Consider the following 22,958-nt stretch of genomic DNA (forward strand, 5'->3'; position numbering starts at 1 on the left):
TAAAAAAGGTTTTCAATTACTTTATTACTTTTTTAGGTAAAATTATTTTACTTCAACTATAACCAGAAGAAGAAAATGATATAAAACTGAAATATGACTGCAATTTGTATGTTCCTTTAAATAAAATTAGGAAGCACGATGTGACATGTTTTTTAAAAATTATGCCAAGAAAACAATATGATTCTATTTCTACAACAAACGGCAATGTTTTAGATATAATATACAAATTATAAATGCTTGACAAGCAGGTTTATAGAAACAGAAGGAAAATCTGTCCAAGTTTGCTTTCCTTTCTTATTAATGTGTTTTAAGTCATATCATAAGCCATAGAGTTCATTTGTAAACAGTAATCAAGATAACACGTTACTTTTTGAGGGAAGATTATTGTCCAGGGCCTCAAAGTTCTAAATTAAAGTATGCTAATTTTAGAAGGCAACATACTGCTTAGTAAACACTCAGTCCGTTATGGATTAATGCACTCATCTGGATGGCATGTTCTAACCATTTAGACTGCTAAAAGAAAAGCTCTTGAAAGAAAAGATAACTTTAAGGAATGGAAGCACTAATATCATACCACCTTTATCCATGGAAAAACTCTATCTTTAAATATTAATGTAAACAATAAGTTGAGACACTATCTGCAAGGGATATGAAATTAGTTTTGTTAGGAATGCATTATTCAGGCAGAGAGTTTCCTGAAGATTTAGGTATGCTTCAGAAAGATCTTTGGATGTACTTTGGTTTTACTGACTGTTTAAGCTGAAGTTCAATGCAATGGAAAAGATTTTTGTTGTATTCTAGATACAACTGATACATGTATGTAAACATCAAGCTCACCAGAATGCATTTGTTGAAGATCTTACTAAATCTTTAGATACTAGAAGCAGACATGTGCCATCCAGTACCAACAGAACCCAAAGTGGAGTTCTCAAAAACACACAGCTGAAATCTGTCAATTAATTTTCTTTTGTATGCAGAATAAAATTCATTATTCAATGACTAGCAATGCAGAAAATAAAATCAACAATGTCAGTATGTTTTTCAGTAATGAGACGCAAGGTGATGCCAATGTGGCAGATTTTCAACCAAATCTGAAGGTCTATGTAGATCAATAGCTGTGTCCAATCTTCCTCATTATGGCTATGCATTCTGGTCTCAGCACAAATCATTTATTTGGTCTTTTGACTAAATTTATTCGGGCTTTGGATATAATCAATCTACCAGCACTAAAGTATTGCTTGATATATTTCCACTTTCTGGGCTAGAAATACATGACTGCATATACTAAGCAACTAGTATATGGCTAACTGAAGAAAAAGCAAGTAGGATGGATAGGATTGGGAACTAAAACTATGACTGAGACCATCCAGTCACTATTGTTGATGAGAGGTATGGTAATTGTAGCAACACAATCAATTATTTTATGCTCCTAGTTGCCTAGCCACCATTGAAAAAACTGTCAGCATAATGACTTTCAGAATTGACAGCAGGAATGTATGAATCCCTTCTTGTGTGAGTTATACATGTGGCACTATACAGATTAGAGCAGGACACAGGATAAGGGGTGAGGAGGAGAGCAAAGGAAAGATGAAAATTATCTATAAGATAAAATAAAAAATGCACTTGATGAAGTGGAGCTATGGTTACTAGATACTAGAGAAAGCAGACTACTTGTTAAGGCTATCAGAGAGTTTGGTTCATCTTGAGTAAATAAGAGGCACAAGCAGAGATACCAATAACTGGTCTCTCAACTAGACTGGGTTACAACAAAATGACAATCTTTGTAAAGATCAGGTTCCTGATTGTAGAAGCATGTAGCATGCACAAAGAGTGTAAAGAAACAGGTACCTGAGTGGGAAAAGGATAAAGGATAAGTTGCCAGGATAGGACTAGAAGCACTGTCTAAAACTGCAAGAAAATTAGAGTACTGCATGTCACTAGAAATGGCTACTGGAATGAAAATGAAATAAATTCTTTAGCAAAACACATGATTATCAGTACCAATTTCACCTGCAATATGACCAGGGCTAAAGTTGGTCAAAAATCACTTCTGAAATCCAAGACCATAAAAAGGCTATTTCCCCCATCACATCAACCAACATTTTATATTTGTTTTCTTTCAGATTTCAAGGAATCAGTGCCTCCAACTGTTGGTAACTACAATGTCTTTCTATGATGAGTACAATGTATTTGTGTTTATCTGTCTCTTCTATGGTTACATGCTCACTTCTTTTTTTTTTTTTTGAGGAAGATTAGCCCTGAGCTAACATCTGCTGCCAATCCTCCTCTTCTTGCTGAGGAAGACTGGCCCTGAGCCATCTTCATTCATGCCCATCTTCCTCTTCTTTATATGTGGGACGCCTACCAGGCTTGCCATGCTGTGCCATGTCTGCACCCAGGATGCAAACCGGTGCCCGGGCCACTGAAGCGGAACATGCGAACTTCATTACTGCGTCACCGGGCCGGCCCCCATGCTCACTTTTAAGGAGGCTTAAATAAGTGTGGAAATTGGAAACAAAGGAACTTTTTGCCTATTGCTCATTTCCATTTGCCCTTGGGCATTCCCAGGAGCCCTCCTGTGGTTCTAACCTCTTAAATCCTGTTGCGCGCGAGCACCACCCATGCTCTGTCTTGGCATTCGAAGAGAAGTTCTCAGAGGTGTATGTCTCTGCTCATCCAGGTAAGCAAGGTCCTCCAAGTGGGCAGAGCTTGTGGCTGACAAGACAGAAGAGTTTAGTCACAATATGCAAGTTTAGAAAGCTTTCAGTTAGTCTGTATCTCTCAAACTTTGGAATCACAGGTTACTCCAGCAGATATATTTACCAAGAGTCTGTTGAACTCAAAGTCATCATCCATGTCTAGAACATATGCTAGGGAAACATGTCGAGAGTTATCTTCAGCTCCTTCATCACTAACAACTACCTGAGCTTACGGAGAGTATAGCAACAAGTTGGCAAACACATTAGTACCTGACAACAAAGATTATTAGTTTTTGCTTCTTTTGTGTCGCAAATCCATTTGTAGAACAAGATATAAACATCATTAGTAGAGAAATCTGTCTCAAATTATACTGAGCCGTAAGAAGAACATAAAGCACTTCCCTTTGTGGTAAAAAATGAAATCCGAAAACAATTTTTTGTGTGTGTATATGTATATATTGGAAAGGTGGGCACCTGGGAACTGACAAACACCATTTAGGGAACTGCCAAAGTCCATGAATTCCAAAGAACATTTTGTTGCTCTCTGAAGATAATTAAGTAATAACAGCCTCCCACTGCATCTAGAAATCCTTTAACCCCTAACCCAAGCACAAAGGGGAGAGAGAAAATGGCAGAAGATGGGGGGGAAAATGGGTACTGACTCTGCTGTATATTGAAAGCTGTTGTGTCCACTCAACAACGAACCAAAAAGTGAAGAAATCAAGAATCAGGAAGTACTGAAGACAAAATAGTTTTTAACAAAAAAGAAAAAAAAATCCCAAACTTCTGTCAGAAAATGGTTACCTAGAGCTTATAAATTATTAATTAAACAATTAATTCAATTTGTTGCCAACTATGTAAGATCCTGTGCTGGGGGTTAGTTCCATCATTCAATGACAGTTACTATGAGAGCCAACTATGTGCTGGGCACTGCTCTTGGTGCCCTCCCTGGCTTAGTTGCCTTTTCCCTCTGGTGACTGTTTTGAGTGGATGAGAGGAAGTAAAGTGAGATCACTGTTTCTCGATTGCTGAGCTCCAATGAAGCACTGGCCATATCCCCAGTCAAGATAAGATACAAGCAACAATAAAATAAGGGGGATTATGCTAAGTGGCACAAACAAAGTCATGAAGTGCTCTAGGAGCTGAAAAAGAGGGAGAAAAGATGGAGAACACAGAAGAGAGAGAGAGAGAGGAAGAGAGAATAAGAGAGAAGAAGTACAAGAGATCTATGTTCCCCATATCCTCCAATTATTGCAACTGTCTTAGTTACTTGGGTCTATTGGAAACCCAGACAAAAGAAATTCATCCAAATTATAGATACAGTTTCTATAAGGAAATAAAAGTCTTTGAAAGCTAGTCTTGGAAGCTTAAACCAAGAAAAGGAAGTCAAGTGCCACATTACAAACCAGAGAGAGGAAGAGAATATCAGAGGAATAAAAAATAATCTTGACTTCCACATTCTGAAATTAAACTATCCAGAACAGATAACTATCTAATCTTTTATTTAAAAACAGTGGGACAATGACTCTTACACCATTTCCACTGGTATTCTAATGTAGTTCTGTGAATTAGTTCTTTCTTATGTTTAATATAATCTCTCCTGCTCTAACCAAAGTCTATTTTCTACTGTTTGGTTCTTTATCCATATGTGTGTAACTACCAAACAAAAGAAGGATCCACCAGAGGTCCCGTCCCCATATAGCCCTCCTTGGAGCTTAGAAATATTAGTATCGGCTGAGCACAGCCCCTTCACAGAGATCTGAGTTTCAGCTTTTCCTCCAACCTTCGACAGCTTAATAATTGCAACCTCTTCTCTTTGTCCCACAGGCTCAGAGGTGGTAGTTGCTTCCTACAGTTGTGAAGTCCACGATACCTCAGTGTTCTCTTTTTACCTTTTCAGTCCTTTAAAACCTAGTTAACGATACTTAATATATCAAATTTTCTGTTAAAATAACTTTGGTTTCTCTCTCTTGGTTAGCCCCTGACTGATAAGATAGAAAACAACTGAACGACAATCTCCTTCAATAGGTGACATTGATAATAAAGCAATATTACAGAATGCAGATGTGAAAGGAATCTTAAAGGTCATCTAGTCCAAAGGTCAGCAAACTAAGGCCTGAGGATGAAATGCAGCTTGCTGCCTAGTTTTTTTTTTTAATAGATATATATTTTTGTATGTGTGTGTGTGAGGAAGATTGGCCCTGAGCTAACATCTGTTGCCAATCCTCCTCTTTTTGCTTGAGGAGGATTGTTGCTGAGCTAACAGTGCCAATCTTCCTCTACTTTATGTGGGATGCCACCACAGCATGGCTTGATGAGCAGTGCTAGGTCCGGGCCCAGGATGCGAACCTACGAACCCCAGGCCGCCAAAGCAGAGAGCACGAACTTAACCATTACGCCACTGGTCCAGCCCCTTGCTGCCTATTTTTGTAAATGAACTTTTCTGTTTTTTCTTCTTCATCTCCCCAAAGCCCCCCCCAGGATATAGTTGTATATTCTAGTTGTAGGTCCTTTTAGTTCTGCTGTGTGGGACACTGCCTCAGCATGGCTTGATGAGTGGTGCCAGGTCTGCACCCAGGATCCAAACCAGGCGAAACCCTGGGCCGCAGAAGTGGGGTGAATGAACTTAACCACTCAGCCATGGGGCCAGCCCCTCCTTCTTTCCCTTTTAAAGCTAAAAAGATTTAATTCCTTCTTAAAAGGCTTATTTTTCCATGTCTTGTTCATCTTTATCACTTTCCCACAATTCTCTGTTTTTTATAGCTTCAAAGAGCAGTAATCAAACTTGGGCGATAGAGCCCATGCTAATGCAAAGTATAGGTGCCCTGAATGTCATAGACTAATACATCTCTGCACTTCAAATATTTTCCACAGTAAGAAACAAAAGAAAAGAACAAACAAAAGCCTCAAATTTCTAATTTTTTTAATAAGAAAAATACTCATGAGGTACTTTTTAAGTGGATAAACTGAAGAGTAATATGAAAAGAAGATCAATGGCAATGAGAATGTTTTATTTACATTAAAACAAAATTTGAATGAAAGTTTAACAGCTGGATGAGTGATAGACATTTTTGGTTACCATTATGACAATACTAATGGCACAATTATATAATTTTAAAGCAAGGTTCTAGCAGAGTTTTTTAAATTATAATGGTTCTATGTGCCAACACTAAAATGGTTTGATATGTTTTAATAAAAGGAGAATGTATATTTCATTAATAGGCAGAATAGTATAGAAATATACAACATGGAGTGAAGCAAAAAGCTGTTTTGAAGAAGGAAAAGAGAAAAATAGCCTAGAGTCTTTCTTTTTTTATACATTATATCCATCCATGAATCTTTTAAAGATTAAACTAAGGGAGATCTATAATTTGAGTACAGATTTAAATTAAGTAGCAGTTACATAACCTATTTTAATTTCTTTGTATTAAAAAATCTCTGGCACAGCCACAGCCTTAGTCTCACATGTTCAACTTCTTATATTCAATGAAGAGCTGCTGGCAGCTTTCGTAAAACATAAATGTTCAGTGTGAACTTTAAATTTTACTAAACCGAATTTACCACAGTAATTCCCAGGAAAATGAACAATTGTTCTATTGCTTTATTTCACAAAACTGAGAAATACAGCAAATATATTTTGGAATGAGCTCATTTCTCAATTTTGGACAGAAGACATTAGAAGAGAAGACAAATACTGTGATCACTGAGCTAAATGAATAGTTCATTCCTTCACAAATCCAAATACAGGCAAACTGAACTAAGGAAAAGCAGTGATATTCAGTATCAATTGCAGTAGCTCTGAAGTCCTGATTCAGGGCTTAGACAGATCTGAAATCAGCCAATGGGGAACTATTGCTTTAACACAGACTGCAATTAAATTATGGTTAGTGTTACCTAAGTCTACTAAAACATTATTTTTCTTATTTTAGCAATTAATATCTCTGAATCTATCATTATTTATCAAATAATTCAAAATAATTTTTTACTGCCTTTGTTCCTTATTAAATCATTATTTTCCTTAATCCTATTTTCAGTTTCCCTCTGCTTCATCATTTTCAAAATTTTTGTCCCTTCAAGTACGTTATTTAAAGGCATATGAGACAAATATTGGAAAGATCAGTCAGGGACCTAAAATTCTGTTTGTTCTACTAATTGTATGTAATTGTACTCTCCTCATAGTCACTTGCATCTTTTCCATTTGGAAACCACTTTCTGAGAAAAAGTCTTTGTCATACTTGGTGAAACATCTCACTCCGTCAAAATTTGCTCAGGCTGCACTTTCTCTGCTTCCCTGACTGATCCCCCAGTCAGAATTAATTGTTTCTCCCTTTCAGCAACCACATACATATATTGCTAATTAGAATTTGTGTTATTCAGCTAGTTGTTCACACGTCTGTCGTCCCTTTCTAGATTACAGTAGGTTCTTGAGGGCAAGAAACAATGTCTGATTTATCTTTGATAACCCGATTCCTTTAGAGTAAATCAGACTGCCCTGCACATAATGCCCAATATGGAATTGAACTCCAGACTAGTCCTACTTAGACATCTGGCTCTGTCCTAACCCTCCTCACCGCTCTGCTGAATGCTTAACAGACATCACTATGGAAATATGCTTGGCTCCAATGATGTTCACATAATCTTCCTTCAGCTGCTGCTGATCCCTATATTACTTTTTTCTATAGCACATATCACTCATATCACTTTCTATCATAGCATACACATTACTTATTTATCACATTTATTTTACTTTCTCTAGCTAGAATGTAAGCTCCATGAGGGTGGGAATCTTTGTTTTATTTACTGATAATTCTTAAGTGTTTTGAACAATGCCTGGCGTATATAGCACATGCTCAATAAATGCTTGTCTAATGACTGAATAATTATATTTAACATACACTTTGCGTTTGGCTATATTTAAACAATCAATGAATAATAAATTAGGTTTGTCTTACTGGGTTATTTGAAAGCTAAGGATAAAGGAGGTGGCTATAGCAACAATGCCTTATATATCATCATCCCATAAAACACCAATGATAAATCTATAGGGAGAGACATATTCCTACCTCATATTGCTACTTTTACTGTGAACCTGTACTGGCAATTTTTTTGAGATAAGTCCATCAAGTTAAATTAATACTATAATATTTAATGAATATGTTCCGGATACAAGTATAAGAGATTATTAGGTAAGTTGAACTGAATTGAAGAAATAGGAGAAACATATAAAAAATTTTATGTGAAAAGAAAATGTTTTAAAAAGGAAACCCATAAAATCTGTGTCATTAAAAAGTCTTGTTTTCAGAGAATGAAGGAAGTGGAGAAGGGAGTATCTATTTTTTGACATCTCATCAGATTGGAACAGCTGACTCACGTATAGAACATTTAACTGACATACCTTTTTAAAGTCAAAATAACTTAATACACAAGTGAGCAGAAAAAAATCCAGCAGACAACATTTGGTACAAAACATTCCAGAGGCAATTCTATATTGAGTTTGGAACCAGTTTGAGTTGTTTCTTCTTCTATCAGTTGTCACTAATGCAAACAGAGTTTAGTAGCACAATTGTCATTCTGGCTGACCTGAGCAGGGAGCCTGGAACGACACTTCATGTTTGCTACAGCCTGGGCAAGAAGCCACTCTGCTGTCCTTAAACACCCTTGATTCATAAAGCCAAGATTCTGCCTGGTGAACAGCCCAGTTTTGATTTTCTGTAAAATTCTCATTCTGTTTGGATTCATTTAAATCCCCCAAGATTCCCATTTCGCATTTACCTGTTTCTTAAGATCCTTGTCTTAGGAAAATGTGCAGCTCCAAACATTAACAAGTAGATGATGAGAGTTTACATTCTGACTTGTGTTGTTTGTATGTTTCCCTGACAGACTCCTCATTTTCACACAAAGCACTGAGGACAGCTGTTGCAAGCGAACATTTCCTGCTTCCCACTTCCCTTCAATTCATTGCCAATCTCATTTTAAGACATCAAGGGTGACCATAGACAGCCTACTCTGGTAATTTCTGCCATGTAACTGCAAGTCCACAAGGGTTCTCTACTTCCTTCCAACACAATAACTTCAAAAATAAATATGCAACAGTGATTTACCTTTTGAAAACAATAAAAGACATAGCTCTTATTTTTTCATATTTTAGAACTTTAAAGGTGTATAAACATCTAAATTTCTATTCAGAAAAATGAGCTACTCCAGGAAAACCCAAGCCTTGATGCTACAGACTGTCAAAACTCACCTTTAGTCACTTCATTACTTGAGTTAGAAGTTTTTATGTTTTCAGTAAATAGAACTATCTTTGTATGTGGAATATGGAGCTTTTAACTGGTACATCTAACTACAGACTTGACTTGTTTGAGTCTTATGTTTTTAAAAGTATACAGCTAAATCTAATTGACCAATATATTGACACTTAAATTAATCAGACTTCTATTTTAATAGTTAATGAAAAGCATGTTTCAAAAATTTCATTACATATATTTCTTCCATTTATGTTGTGCCTGAGTTAAAAGCACAGAAAAATTTTTTATAAAATAAACGACCATAAGCCTCTGCATATGTGCTGACTTCATTCCCTACAAGTAAAAATGTTACAAAAGCCATGTGTCCTTTCCATTCTTTTTAAAATCAAGGGTTTTATGGAATAACATAAACAGTTTTATTCAATCCAGCAGCAGCCTCAAGGATTTTAAATAATTCCTTGATAATTTCCTGGTCCTGCTAGATGTGGCCCTATAAAGATGCCAATGAGCTTGGGTGAAAGAGGGCACTTCTCTTTTCCAAGTGGGGAGAAGTCTATAACACAGCAAGGACCATTTAAACAATTATTCTTGCAGGTTTTTTTTTTTAAGTGATGCAAATGGTACTTTCACATCATTATTCAACATTATTTAGTCTCTAAAATAAATACTTACGTTACTCATACTGAGCTAAAGTTTAAAAAAGAGAAATTTAAAACCTATTTGAGGAGGCCTTTGATTATTGGCATTCATCATCCCCCCCCCAAGTGTTTATATGCCTAGAACAATTTAATAAATATAAATATACTGGATTTTTCCCCCCTATTTCAAGCTCATCTCATATTTGAAATTCTCAATTCCTGTTCACCAAGGAGATCTGAGTATTTGATCTTCCCCAAGTTTGGGGAACCACTTCTATGTACACCTTAGAAAGTAAAGGAAAATATGTACATCTACAGCTAAAATGAGAAGAGAGGACCCTCCTGAGCTAAGAAAATTTATTTTAAAAAATGATTTAGATATCTAATTATTTAAGCTACCAGAGGCTGTGATCTGATCAAATGTTTACACACATTATACAGTTAGCAGGGTAATTCTCTGTGAAGAGTAATTTTATTTCTCTACATCCTGGAAACATTTTCAACCTATAATCTATTAAATTTTGAAAACAATTGAGTCATTTGGTTTATAGCTCACTTTCCTGCCTTTTTGTGAGGATACTGAAACCATAGTTTCCAGATACAGAAAACAACCCAATACAAACTATTCTCTGACCTATGACTGACAAAATCCTATTCTCCAGCACAAATCTATCTGGCTTCTGACTGTGCATTTACCTTTTACCCTTCCTTTGAGGAAGCATGATCAGGACTGCTTAAGAATCTGAAAATCTCTGTTAGCCAGAAACGCCAGTGTTAGGGGATGACCACTGTGATACGTGAAAAAATAATCAACAATTAACGTCTACAGGTACAACAATTTAGGCTAATATTATCTCTTTTATATTTTTTAACATGGGGGAGGGGCAGGAGAGGGAAAAGAAGAGGGGAGAAAGTATTAAAGTGTGTACAGGAAATATTTTCCAATACTTGAATTAGAACAAACTCCAGTAACAAAGAAAAACCACTGTTTTATAATACTTGACATAAACGGTATATTTTCTATCAAAAAGATAAGAAAAAGCATGGTCCATAAAAGAAAAATTTGATAAATTGATGTCATCAAAAATTTTGTGCTTCAAAATATATTAATAAGAAAAGTAAAAGATAAGCAACACACTGGGAAAAAATATTTTGCAAACACATCTCTGATAACAAGGTTTGTATCCTGAATATACAACAAAGTCTTACAACTCAATAAGAAGACAAACAACCCAATAAAAAAATGTGCAAAAGGTTTGAACAGATATTTCACCAAAGAAGATATGAATAGCTAATAAGCACACAAAATAAGGTCAATATCATTAGTCATTAGGAGAATGCAAATTAAAGCCACAACAAGATAACATTTCACACCTGCTAAAATAACTATAATAAGAGATAAGACAAATGGTAGAGAGGATGTGGAGAAACAGGAATCTCCATACATTGCAGGTGGGAAGGTTAAATGGTGTAGCCATTTTGGAAAACAGTTTGGGAATTTCTTAAAAAGTTAAACATAAATTTACCCTATGATCTAGTAATTCCACTCCCAGATATCTATTCAAGAGAAATGAAAACGTATGCCCACCCAAAGACTTGCACAGGAATGTTCATAGCAGCACTATTCACAATAGCCAAAAATTGGAGAAAACCTAAATGTCCATCAACTGGTGAACGGATAGATAAAGTGTGGTACAGCCACACAACAGAATACTATTTGTAATAAAAAGGAACAAATTTCAGATACATGCTAAGCAAAGAAGCCAGACATGAGAGACCACATATTGTATGACTCCATTTATATGAAATGTCCAGAAAAGGTAAATCTATAGAGATAGAAAGTATGATTAGTGGTTGCCTGGGCTGGGGTGGGAATGAAATTAACATTAAATTGACATGAGGAATCTTACGGGGATGATGAAAATTTTCTAAAACTGATTTACGCTGAAGGTTGCATAACTTGGTAAATATACTAAAGATTACTGAATTGGGTGAGTTACTTGGGTGAATTTTATGACATGTAAAATATGACAATATACTGGTTTTAAAAAAAAGGATCAAGAAAATACACATAAAAACTTTTGCTTTGGGACTTTATCTAGGCTACCACTAAACTAAGGTGGCAATTAGAATCATTTCTGGCCATTTTGGGTACTTACCCTAGGTTTATGCTCTCAATAAATGGAACACTTTAAGTAAATTATCTATTTGTTGAAGTTATTAGGTTATTTTTAATCTACACTAAAAACAGGTATTTCTTCAAAGATCTAGTTACATTGCTTAGGACTGCTATTTCTAAACCAAAAACAAGGAAAAATCCTTCTAGAAAGACAGGAGCTTATACATTTTTTTAAAGTGAGGTGTGATTTACCTACATAAAGTATATAAATCTTAAGTGTATAGCTCAATAAATTTTTATATATGTATATACGCAGACAACCACCATTCAGATCAAGATACAGCAGGCTTCCTTAAGTGATATTCCTGCCAAAGGTAACCACTACTTCAGTTCTATCACCATAGAAGTGCCATAGTTTTGTCTGTTTTTTCTGAGCTTTATATAAATATATATACTTCATACGATATGTACTCTCCATGGTGTCTGTAAGAGTAGTACGGACAATTTTTTTATCGTTGTATACAATTTATTTATCTGACTCTACTGTTGATGGGTATTTGGATGATTTTCAGCTTTCAGGTATTATGAATAAAACTCATATGAACATTCTTATATTTCTCTTTTAATGAACATAAGGACTTACTTTTGAAGGTCGTCCTACACAGGAGTCTAATTGCTTGGTTTTGTAGGTAACATGCATACAGCTTTATACACCTTTAATAGATCTCAACAAGCAGCTTTACAAAGTGATAGTACCAATTTATTAATATACACCCATCGGCACCATATGACAATTTCAACTGCATCACATCCTCACTAATACTCAGAATTCCCATTTTAACTTTTATTTGTGGGTATGGGTATAGTAGTATCTCATTGTCAAGAACTGTCAAGGATCTGATATTTTATCCTACTTCTAAGCTAACACGCCTGGATGCTGGAAGAAGAAATTAGACATCTAGGTCAGAGATGAAAGACAGTTTATTTCTCAGAGGAATAGCAGTAGCCAGACTATCAACATTTGTGCCAGTTCTCTGAGCCCCAACTCCCACAGGGCAATACAAAAAGGGTTGGCGATACCTGCACATGGAGATGGCTGCATTACAAGAGAGGCACTCTGCCGATAGATTAGTTTGCATTTCTAGGATTTTATATAAATGGAATCATATAGTATGTACTCTTTTTTTATCTGGCTTCTTTCATTCAGCATAACTATCCTGAGATTCATATATGTTGTTGCAGTACCAACAGTTCATTTCTTTTTATCGCTGGGTAGTATCCATTGTAAGGACAGACTATCATTTGTTTATCCACTCACCTGTTGATGGGCATTTGGGATGTTCACAATTTTTGGCTATTACAAATAAAGCTGCTATGATGATTCGTGCACATCTTTGTAAGAACATACGTATTTTTAAAGATTTTATTTTTCCTTTTTCTCCCCAAAGCCCCCCGATACATAGCTGCATATTTTTAGTTGTGGGTCCTTCTAGTTATGGCACGTGGAATGCCGCCTCAGCATGGCTTGATGAGCAGTGCCATGTCCATGCCCAGGATCCGAACCGGGGAAACCCTGGGCCGCCGAAGCAGAGCGTGCTAACTTAACTGCTCCAAGAACATGTTTTCATTTCTCTTGTATAAATCCTATCGATTTTTGACCTTACATGTTTCTAACATACATTATAGTCATATAACGTATATTATATATTACACATATAATATGGATATTATATGTATAATAGATCTATTTAAAAAAATCATAAGTAATATTAACCTCTGGAGATAGGCATTAGGCAGAGAGGGGAGAGCCGCTTTTCCTTTTGTTTTTGTATTTTTTGTTTGAATTTGAATTTTCATTTGCTTTATATATTATGTAATATATATCAATCTTTAATTTCTAGAATGTCAGCAGGAATCGCTGGGCAAGGAGATTATAGCTCATTCTTTTCGTTTGTTTTCTTCTTTGTATCTCCCTGTATTTAAAAAAAACCTGATAAAAGTTATTTTTTAAGGTAAAAACAAGAAAAGTCTCTTAAGCCACTCTTTCAACTCTATTAATACAGCCTTTAACCTGGCAATTCATCCCCTATAATTTTGCACAATACCAGAAGCTTTTAACTATTTTCTCTAACTCCAGCCTTTCCTCCTTCAGTCTATCCCATATGAATACACATCAGTCATTTTTCTTCTCTTTTCTTTTTTTTTTGGGGAGGAAGATTGTCGCTGGGCTAACATCTGTGCCCATTTTCCTCTACTTTATGCGGGATGCCACCATAGGGTGGCTCAGTGAATGCTGCTAGGTCTGTGCCTGGGATCTGAACCTGCGAACGCCGGGCCACCAAAGTGAGCACAGAAACTTAACCACTACCCCACCGGGCTGGCCTCTATAGTCATTTTTCTAAACTGAAAATCTGATAATGTGGCTCCTGCTTATTCTGCTTTCTATCCACAAAATAAACCCAACACTCATCATCAGAGTACATAAGGTCCTTGGTATCACCTTTCAACATCATTTTCTACCATTCCTTTCTTGTACCCCAGGTTCTAGTCATGCAGAAATACCAATAATGTGCCAAGTTCTTTAACTTCTTGGTGCCTCCTTCCTCTTTTTTCTATTAGTCCTTCTGGTGAATTCTTATTCGTCCTTCTCTATGATGTCTTTTATTCCTCTCTACTCTCACCCTTTGCACTCAGATGCTTCCTCTTCTGTGTTCCTATGGAAATTTATAAATTACTGTATTATAGCATTTACCACATCGTAGCTGAGTATGTTACAAAAACAACAATGGATGTCAATTAAAATTCCCTCTTGTAATTCTAGATAAAATTCTTATCTTAATATTTGCTTCAGTGACTGTTCCAATTGACATGCAAAAACTTACTGAGGTACAACTGTAGCCACAATTATGTTGATGCCTATAAGTAGTAAAGTTGTTAAATGGCAGTTAGCAAAAAAGACACCATGAGAGGTAGTTTAGAAGCTCAAAAAATTCACAAACTGAATGACAATTCCCTGAAAGTTGATTACAATTTAAAAGATGTTATTAAATAACTAGAATATCAGCTCTTACAAGATAGAATTCTAAATAAACTGAAATCTTACAATCCATGTAATGGAAGAATGTACTCTTCACCTGATAAAATGTTGCTTGCTTAGTAAAATTGTTTTTTAACATATTTCCAATGATATTTTTATCTGGTGATTAAAATACCTGACATAGAAACCTGCGTTCTATTCTCTGCAGTAGAATTACACAATTTATTCAATATATATTGGTTAGAGAAATAATTGATGACATTGATACTTTCAGAATTGGCCTTATACTAATTTCTGGAAAACAATAGTGTTAGAAAGCTTTAGAGACAGCGAGGGAAGAATCATATCTGGCTAATTAGTCCTGGAGAACTCTTTGTAAACCCTAAGGTTAGTATTTGCATAGTGTAAAATAATAAATCCCTATAGACATTTATGCTCAAGAACGGCAAAGTATTTTATAATCTCTTCAGCAAACTAAAAAGAAGACAAGAGAACCTCATACCTCTATCTCCTACTAAGTGCTCACCTCCCTTTTCAAATAATAGAGCCAGAATTTTCTTAGAAATCACTGCAGCTCAGTTAGCAAGTAAATTGGGATGTACCATTAAAGCTGGTAGCTATATTTCCCCATTTTTATATAGGCAAGGATTTAAATGCTTCTCTTCTGGAAAGACTGAATTTGCCTAGCACTTTCTCATAAGTTATAGCATTCTAGGATTCAAATATGACATCATGGTTAGGGATCAACATATTTAACAGAAACTAGGAGAGAAAATTTTCTGTCACTCTATGAAAGTGAATAATCTTGAAAAATTAATACTAAAATCTTATGCAGTTACTGATCTTCCAGATGAGCCATTCTCTCCATAATCACATCTGATGACAGATGCTGATGATCTCCCAGAAGACAGAAAAAGATTAATGGTTTAGAAAAGGTACAAAAGGAAAATGGGAAAGGCAAGAAGCATCACACTATTATCTGCATAACATAAATAGTTACATCTGGGAAATAAGTGCTCTTGACTACAATAAGAACTTTCTTATCTTGCATCAGTGAGATAAACCTATGCATGAACAAAACTATTCACCAGGCAAGTAGAAAGACAAACATAACTTTGATTTTGTAGTATGGATGAAGTCCAGATGATGATACATTTTGAAAATGTCAGAATGCTCAACTATTCTCCCAAAGCTCCTGGTCTGAATTATTAAATAGCAACTTAGCTGTATAAAAAATATCCCTTGACATCAATTCTGAACAGCTGCTAAAGAATAATGGCTCCATCCTCCAGCCACTTAACTTTCTGTATCATTTCTTTACGACTAAAACTGCTAGAGGTTGTCTGAGTTGTTCTTTAGCAGTGTAGGGACCTGACGATCCTTCTACGATAAGATAGCCAGGATACTGTGAAAATATTGAGCTCTTGGAATAGGGACGTTGAATTGTTGCCTGCCTGCCACTCCTTCAAACTATGGATGATGATTTCTGCTAATACAAATTCTACTGAAATAATGCTTCAATTTAATAATGTTTTTTAAAACTAAAGTTTTTAAAAACTAAAATCTCCAACTGAAATCCTTTCAAAGACTTCTGATGTGAGAAAAAAAGACTTTTTTAGCAGCTTGACAATATGCTTTATAGCTTCTGTTTCTGATTTTATGTGTGCTTTTATATTTTTGGGGAGCAGAACTAAACGATCACTTGAGGAACTCGAGCCTTCCCCTAGGTTAAAAAGATATGCCCATGTATAACACCCAAACACAAAAGAGTAGCTTAGTCAAAGGAAATGAATGGAAAATTTAAATACTATTAGAGTAGAATTTATTTTCATTTCAATGTATATGCTGGTAAAATGATCATTCTTTGAGAAACCTTACCTGCTACTGAATTTGGCCGTGGCATAAGATACAGAGGAATAGACTGTACCGATTGAGATAAAACTGTTTCCAAATTCCTGTCTGGGATCTTATTCAGACTATAGGTGGAAGCCGTCATGTTTTCATCTACTCGATACAAACAGGAATCCATGCTGGATTTTTGAGACTGCCAAGGCTTTAGGTTTCCTCCAGATCCTAATTCTTTACTGCTTTCCCCAACATATTTTGTGCGTTCCACGTTTTCAGAATAGCTTGTCAACGTAGCTGAAAAAAAGAGTGAAAAGAATTTTAAAAAACACAAAAAACCTGTTGACTAATCTGTTTACTACTGTACAAATTTGTGACTAGATTAGAATATTAGAAACATTATTTAAAAAAAATTACTTGATGATAATTTCATCTCCACCATAAAGTTTAAATAATTGAAACCAAAAAATACCTCTCTCTCACATCTCTCTCATATATTTACTTTAACAACTTTATTTAAATGAACTAAACAAATTCATACATCGTTGCTAAAGTACCTACAACTGAGGCCGATCAATGCTAAAAATTTCAGAATTTCATCAAAAGGGAATTTATATAATTTTCATGGATTGCTGGAGAGCTCCAGAGGTCTCAAAAAGATCTATATACTCTTTTTATCCTGTATTTTCCCTCATTTAAATTTATTTCCTGGCCCTTTATAGATAACAAAGAATTAGCAAAAATAAACAGTCCCTAAGCAGAAGGTACTACAGGAGAAAGAATCTATCCACATAAGGACACAATACAGGGCCACCTTGTACAGCTACCCTTTGTAGCTCTAACCCTATATACGTTGAATCTCTTAATGAAATCAAACAAAAACTGAAAAGGCATTAGAATTTTATCCAGTCTTACGACTAATTTTAAACAGGAAAATTTTCACCAACCCTAGAAACGGAAGGACTAAAAACATTAAAATCTAGATTATAAAAATCTTTGCAATAATTATAAAACAAGAACAAAAGATATCATGCCGGAAGAGTTTTTATGTTAGTTCATATTCTCCTTACATTTTAAATGTACCTACTGTTAAAAAAGAAGAGACCTAAGTTCATGAAGTAATTTCCATGATTCTTTTTAGTGAGGTTTTCTCTTTGGAAATTTAAATGGTGTTCTGGACTTTGTAGTAACAAGGGAAGATGATGAATTACAAAGAAAGACATCCTGGTTGCCTTCCAGCCTTGCTGGTCTTTACTATAAAATGTGCTCCTTGCATCTGAGAATTAAGTGCTGCCAACTGGTTTCTGTATCCTCACTGATATTAGGGAGCCCAGTTCCATGGCATCATCTCCCTGTTGTTGCCAACAACTTCATCAGAGAGCGCAGGCAGCATTAGGCTTCTCAAAGATGCCAGTGCTCTCCACTCCCACTTAGCGATGAGCTATCCTTTTTATATATTGCTGGATTCAATTTGTTAGAATTTTGTTAAGGACTTTTATGTCTATGTTCATGAGAGACACTGGTCTGTAGTTTACTTTTCATGTAATGTCTCTGTCTGGTTTGGTCTTAGGGTGATGTCGGCCTCATGAAGTGTTCCTTTCACTTCAACTTTCTGGAGCAGTTTTTGCAGAAATAGTATTATTACTTCCTTCAATGTTTGGTAGAATTTACCTATCAAGGCATCTGGACTAAGTTTTCCTTGTGGTAAGGTTTTAAACAACAAATTCAATTTATATTTCACAGCTGTAAGGATCTTCAGGTAGGGGCTGGCCTTGTGGCCAAGTGGTTAAGTTGCGTGCTCTGCTTTGGTGGTCCAGGGTTTCACTTGTTTGGATCCTGGGCACGGACATGGCACCACTCATCAGGCCATGCTGAGGTGGCATCCCACATAGCACAACCAAAAGGATCTACAACTAGAATATACAACTATGTACTGGGGGGCTTTGTGGGGGAGGAGAAGAAGAAAAAAAAGAAGATTGGCAAGAGATGTTAACTCAGGTGCCAATCTTAAAAAAAAAAATTTAAAAAAAAGAAAGATGTTCAGGTTATCGCTTTGTTTTCAAATGAGCTTTGGTAGTTTGTTATTTTGAGGAATTTGTCCACTTCATCTAACTTGTCAAATGTATTGGCATAAAGTTGTTCATGACATTCCTTTATCATCCTTTTAATGTCTGTGGGGTCTGTAGTGATGTCCCTTTCTCATTCCTGATATTGGTAATTTCTATCTTCTTTTCTTCATGATTAATATGGCTAGAGGTTTATCAATGTTATTGATTTTCTCAAAGAACCAGTCTTCAGTTTCACTGATTTTCTCTACCATTTTCTATTTCATTTATTTCCGCTCTTTATTGTTTTTGTTTACTTTCTGTTTACTTTGGTTTGAATTTCTTCAAGTGAAAATACAGTTCCTGATACAATAACTTTCTTCTTTTCTAAAATAAGCATGTAATGTGATAAATTTCCTTATAAGGACTTCTTTAGCTGTGTTCCACAGATTTTGATCTTTTGTTTTCAGTATCATCCAATTAAAAATATTTTATAATTTCCCTTGTGCTTCTGTTATTTAGAAATGGATTTCTATAAGTATTTGTGAAATTTCCTATTTTTCTATTATTGGTTTCTAATTTAATCACATTGTGGTCAGAGAACACATTTTGATGGTTTGAGTCCATTTAAATTTATTGAGACTTGTTTTATGGACTAGAATATGGTTTATCTTAGTGAATCTTCTGTGTGCGTCTAAAAATAATATGTACTCTGTTCTTGTCGGGTAGACTGTCCTATAAATAACAATTAGGTCAAGTTGGTTGATAGAATTGTTCAGGTCTTCTATATGCTAATTGATTTCCTACTCATTCTATATCAACTACTGAGAGATAAGTGCTGAAATCTCTAACTATGTTTGTGGATTTCTTCCATTTTTAAGCTCTAATATTAGGTGCATAAACATTCAGGATTGTTATTTCCTCTTGATGAAATGACTCATTTATCATTATGAAATGAGCTTCCTTTATATGTTATCATTCTTTGTTCTGAAATCTATTTTGATATTCTTCATTCCGAAATGGGTGGAGGAGGGAGATGATGAGCATACATTATGGGTTCCAGGACTAGTAGGAACAAGCAGGGACTTAATTTTCATTTACTAATCCTTTCTATGTCTTTTTGGGAGACTGCAACTGGCTACCCCTCTTTGAAGGACTGGATTTGGACCTCTCCCCTCAGAAAAGAATTGAGTATATCATATCATCATGTTCCCAGGTGAGACCAGATGCCAAAAGAGAGTACTATTGGATCTACATAGTGCCAAGAGTTGGACTGTATTTGATTTGCCACCCTAGATATACTCACCTGCTTGTTGTGTGGCTATAGTTGCCTACGCAGTGGTGTGAACTATTCCCATGGGTTGGAGCTGGGTCCTGTTATTAACACCCCTGCTCCAGACTGAGAGATTGGCTATAGTGGCTGCTCCTAGTCCTTTGTGTTGACATGGGTACAAGTCAACCAATGCCCTGCATGTTGCTGTATAGCCTCTCTCCTCTACCTTTGGATTTCCTTGTCGCCACTGAGACATGAGAAGCAGTAGGGCTACTGGATTTGTGCAACAGGAAGAGTGGGGGAAATAACATCTTATTAGGGCAAACACACCAATGTGAGAAAGGAACTAGCAGAAAAATCCCCTTCTAATTACTCCTTCCACAGTTCAGAAATATATGGTCTCTCTGAAGGCTTTCAGCAGGACCAAACAATTACCTCTGCCAGCTCTGTCATTCCTTATATTTGCTCTCCTTCCTTTCCTGTCTCACACCTCCTTTCCTTGACTCTTGCTTCCCTGAATTGTACTCCCTTAATAAAATGTTAGCATATAACCTTTTGTCTCTCAGGCTCTATTTTCTAAGGAACCTGGGCTAAGGCAGTACTGCTGGTAAAAATGTTGGGAACCATGGGCTAGATATTCTTAAAGCTAATTCAAACGTTCAAGTCATATTAAGTTATTATATCATTTTGGTATGTGGTCAAAACTATGCACTTTAATTAAAAATTCATTTAATATATTCAGTCTTTCAGTCATAAATAGCTCAATGGTTCCTAACCTTTTTGCCACCAAACACAATAGTGCAGCCTCTCCAGTGAGATTTTTATGGATTCCACAGCATATTTTATAAGTTCTAAATGTGTTTAGTGATAGTATATAGGTATATATTTGTCTTATGTGTGTATATGTCTGTGTTTGTTGTTTTTAAACATATATGCTTCTTATCCTAATTTCTAGAAACTGTCTCATTACTTTAAAATATATTTAAACATTTTTCTTTCAGTAAAATTTGAAATGTAATTTCACTTGGTATAAAGATGTGATGATTCAGCTGGCTTTATAATTCTTAGCTAGATGCTTGGAGTTCACATAGCTGCTAGGATCAGTATACTGAAAGCTAGGGAATGAGGACTCCCGTTTCTCAGAGGACTTGTCCACCTGTAAAATGTCTGTTATTTAACCCCTTGCCCTTTGGGGGTTTTTGTGTTGTGCCCCAACAAAAGTTTTTATCCTTAGGTCCCAAATTAGAGTTGGCTAAGATGTACTTGTGTCTGTGTGGTTTTACCTGGTGTATATACTAGAAATATATCCCTTTTCTCCAGATAAACCATGAGCACAATCAGTAGGCTTCAAAGACTGGAACACTACACCTTTAAAGGTCTGAGAAGGTGGTAATGGGTTTCACTATCTACAATATTTCAAATAACTGATAAATAATATGTTTACTGGTGACTAGTTAACTAAAACAGCAAGTTTCTGTAAACTTAGCTAGAATTACCTGAAGGGGGAGAACATAAGTAATCTCACTTTGATTAGAGGTTTTGGCAGAAATGTTTGATAAATTAAAAATGAGAAACTACTGAATAATGAATAGAGTGATGCTGAAGATTTTTTTCAAAAATATGGGATCTATCAACAAAAATTATGAAAGTCTTGATTGGTGGTGGAACACTGTGAGAAACTTTGAGTTATTTTGTGGCACAAAGACAATTGTTCAGTGGCCTGTGGGTGCTGTTTTATTATTTAGATGCCAAATTTTTTAATGAGGAAGAGCTTTTATGGTCATGGTATTTAAAAGCAATGATAAAGAAGACATCTAGTTTTCCCAATGTGAGAAGAGCAGACGTCATTTTGCACTACTATTGTACTATTTGCATAAACCAAATGTGTTATTACACAGTTCACTTGTTTTTAAAAAATGAAGCCCAGAGTATTCTTTGCCCTTCTTTACTAGAGAGAAATGTACCTAGTCCCTGGCACATAGTATATGCTCAATAAATATCTGTTGAAAGAATGAATAAATTAGTTTTATTGAATGCTCAACAGTCCAGAATCTTTCTGGGGCACGGAAAGAGTGTAAACAGACAACTCACATAAAATACTAGAAGTAAAATTCTCTGGGTAAACATTCTCATTTAGGAATTTTGTGCATTTTTGCTCCATTGATGCTTTTCACAGAACTTGGTGACTTTTAGTTAATTCTGTTCACCTAGCTAGCCAATAAATTTTTTTGAGCAACTAGTATGTGTCAGGATACAGTGGTGAACAAGATAATTCCTAAGTCTTTAATCCCAGAAGAAGAACAATTCTGTGGGAAAAGAGGCCAGACATAGAAAAAATGAAGAATCACAAAATTGAATGCTATTTTTAATAACAACATGCTAATTTCTGCATACTAACCATTTTTATGGACGTATCCGATTTTACTCAACCATTCCTCTATGGTGAGACCTTACGACATAATTTAAGGTCAGCAAGGTGACTGAAGTATCAGAGCATACACTGATATTTGATTCATGTAGTTACTAAAAGTTTCAGAAGTCCAAAACCTATGCAGTCTATATGCCAAATAAGCTGGCCTACAGGAATTAAACACTCATATTTGCAAAGTTTCTATGAATGGAGTTGAAGAGGAAGACACGGCTCCTCATTGAAAAATATACATATTCGTTTTCCACTACACCTAATCTATCTCTATTTCTATTTCTCTAGACCTAATCATTCCCAGGTGGAACAAAGAATAGTGCGGAAATAATGAATTTCAAGTAATTAAAGAGATTTTTCTGACATTTTTTCCATTTTCCTTCCTTGATATAGAAAAAAATTGCTACCTCAGTATTGAAAACTGCTTACATGACGTCTGTTTATATTGCCACATAAGCCAGGAGGAGACAGTGTGAGGAAGTAGGAATTACAGGCTTACAAACAGGCTTATTGTGAATAAAATTAACTCCACGTATTTTAAAACAGTTTTATTGAGGTACTATAATTTACACACCATAAAATGCACCCGTTACAAATGTACAATTCAATGATTTTTAGGAAATTTATAGATC

General features: G+C 35.5%; 1 protein-coding gene across 14 annotated transcripts in view; it reads right to left on the minus strand.

Moving 5' to 3' along the window:
* TANC2 (tetratricopeptide repeat, ankyrin repeat and coiled-coil containing 2) overlaps positions 1-22,958 on the minus strand; it is a 388,516-nt gene that overhangs the window by 115,519 nt on the left and 250,039 nt on the right. For all 14 annotated transcript variants that reach the window (XM_070227084.1, XM_070227082.1, XM_023652253.2 and 11 more), the window contains 2 exons: positions 16,620-16,883; positions 2,590-2,715 (listed from right to left, as the gene is read on the minus strand). In XM_070227084.1, coding sequence (XP_070083185.1) covers positions 2,590-2,715; positions 16,620-16,883 — 390 coding nt within the window. The remainder of the gene's footprint in view (positions 1-2,589; positions 2,716-16,619; positions 16,884-22,958) is intronic.

The sequence above is a fragment of the Equus caballus genome, chromosome 11 (assembly GCF_041296265.1).
Source record: "Equus caballus isolate H_3958 breed thoroughbred chromosome 11, TB-T2T, whole genome shotgun sequence".
NCBI lineage: Eukaryota > Metazoa > Chordata > Mammalia > Perissodactyla > Equidae > Equus > Equus caballus.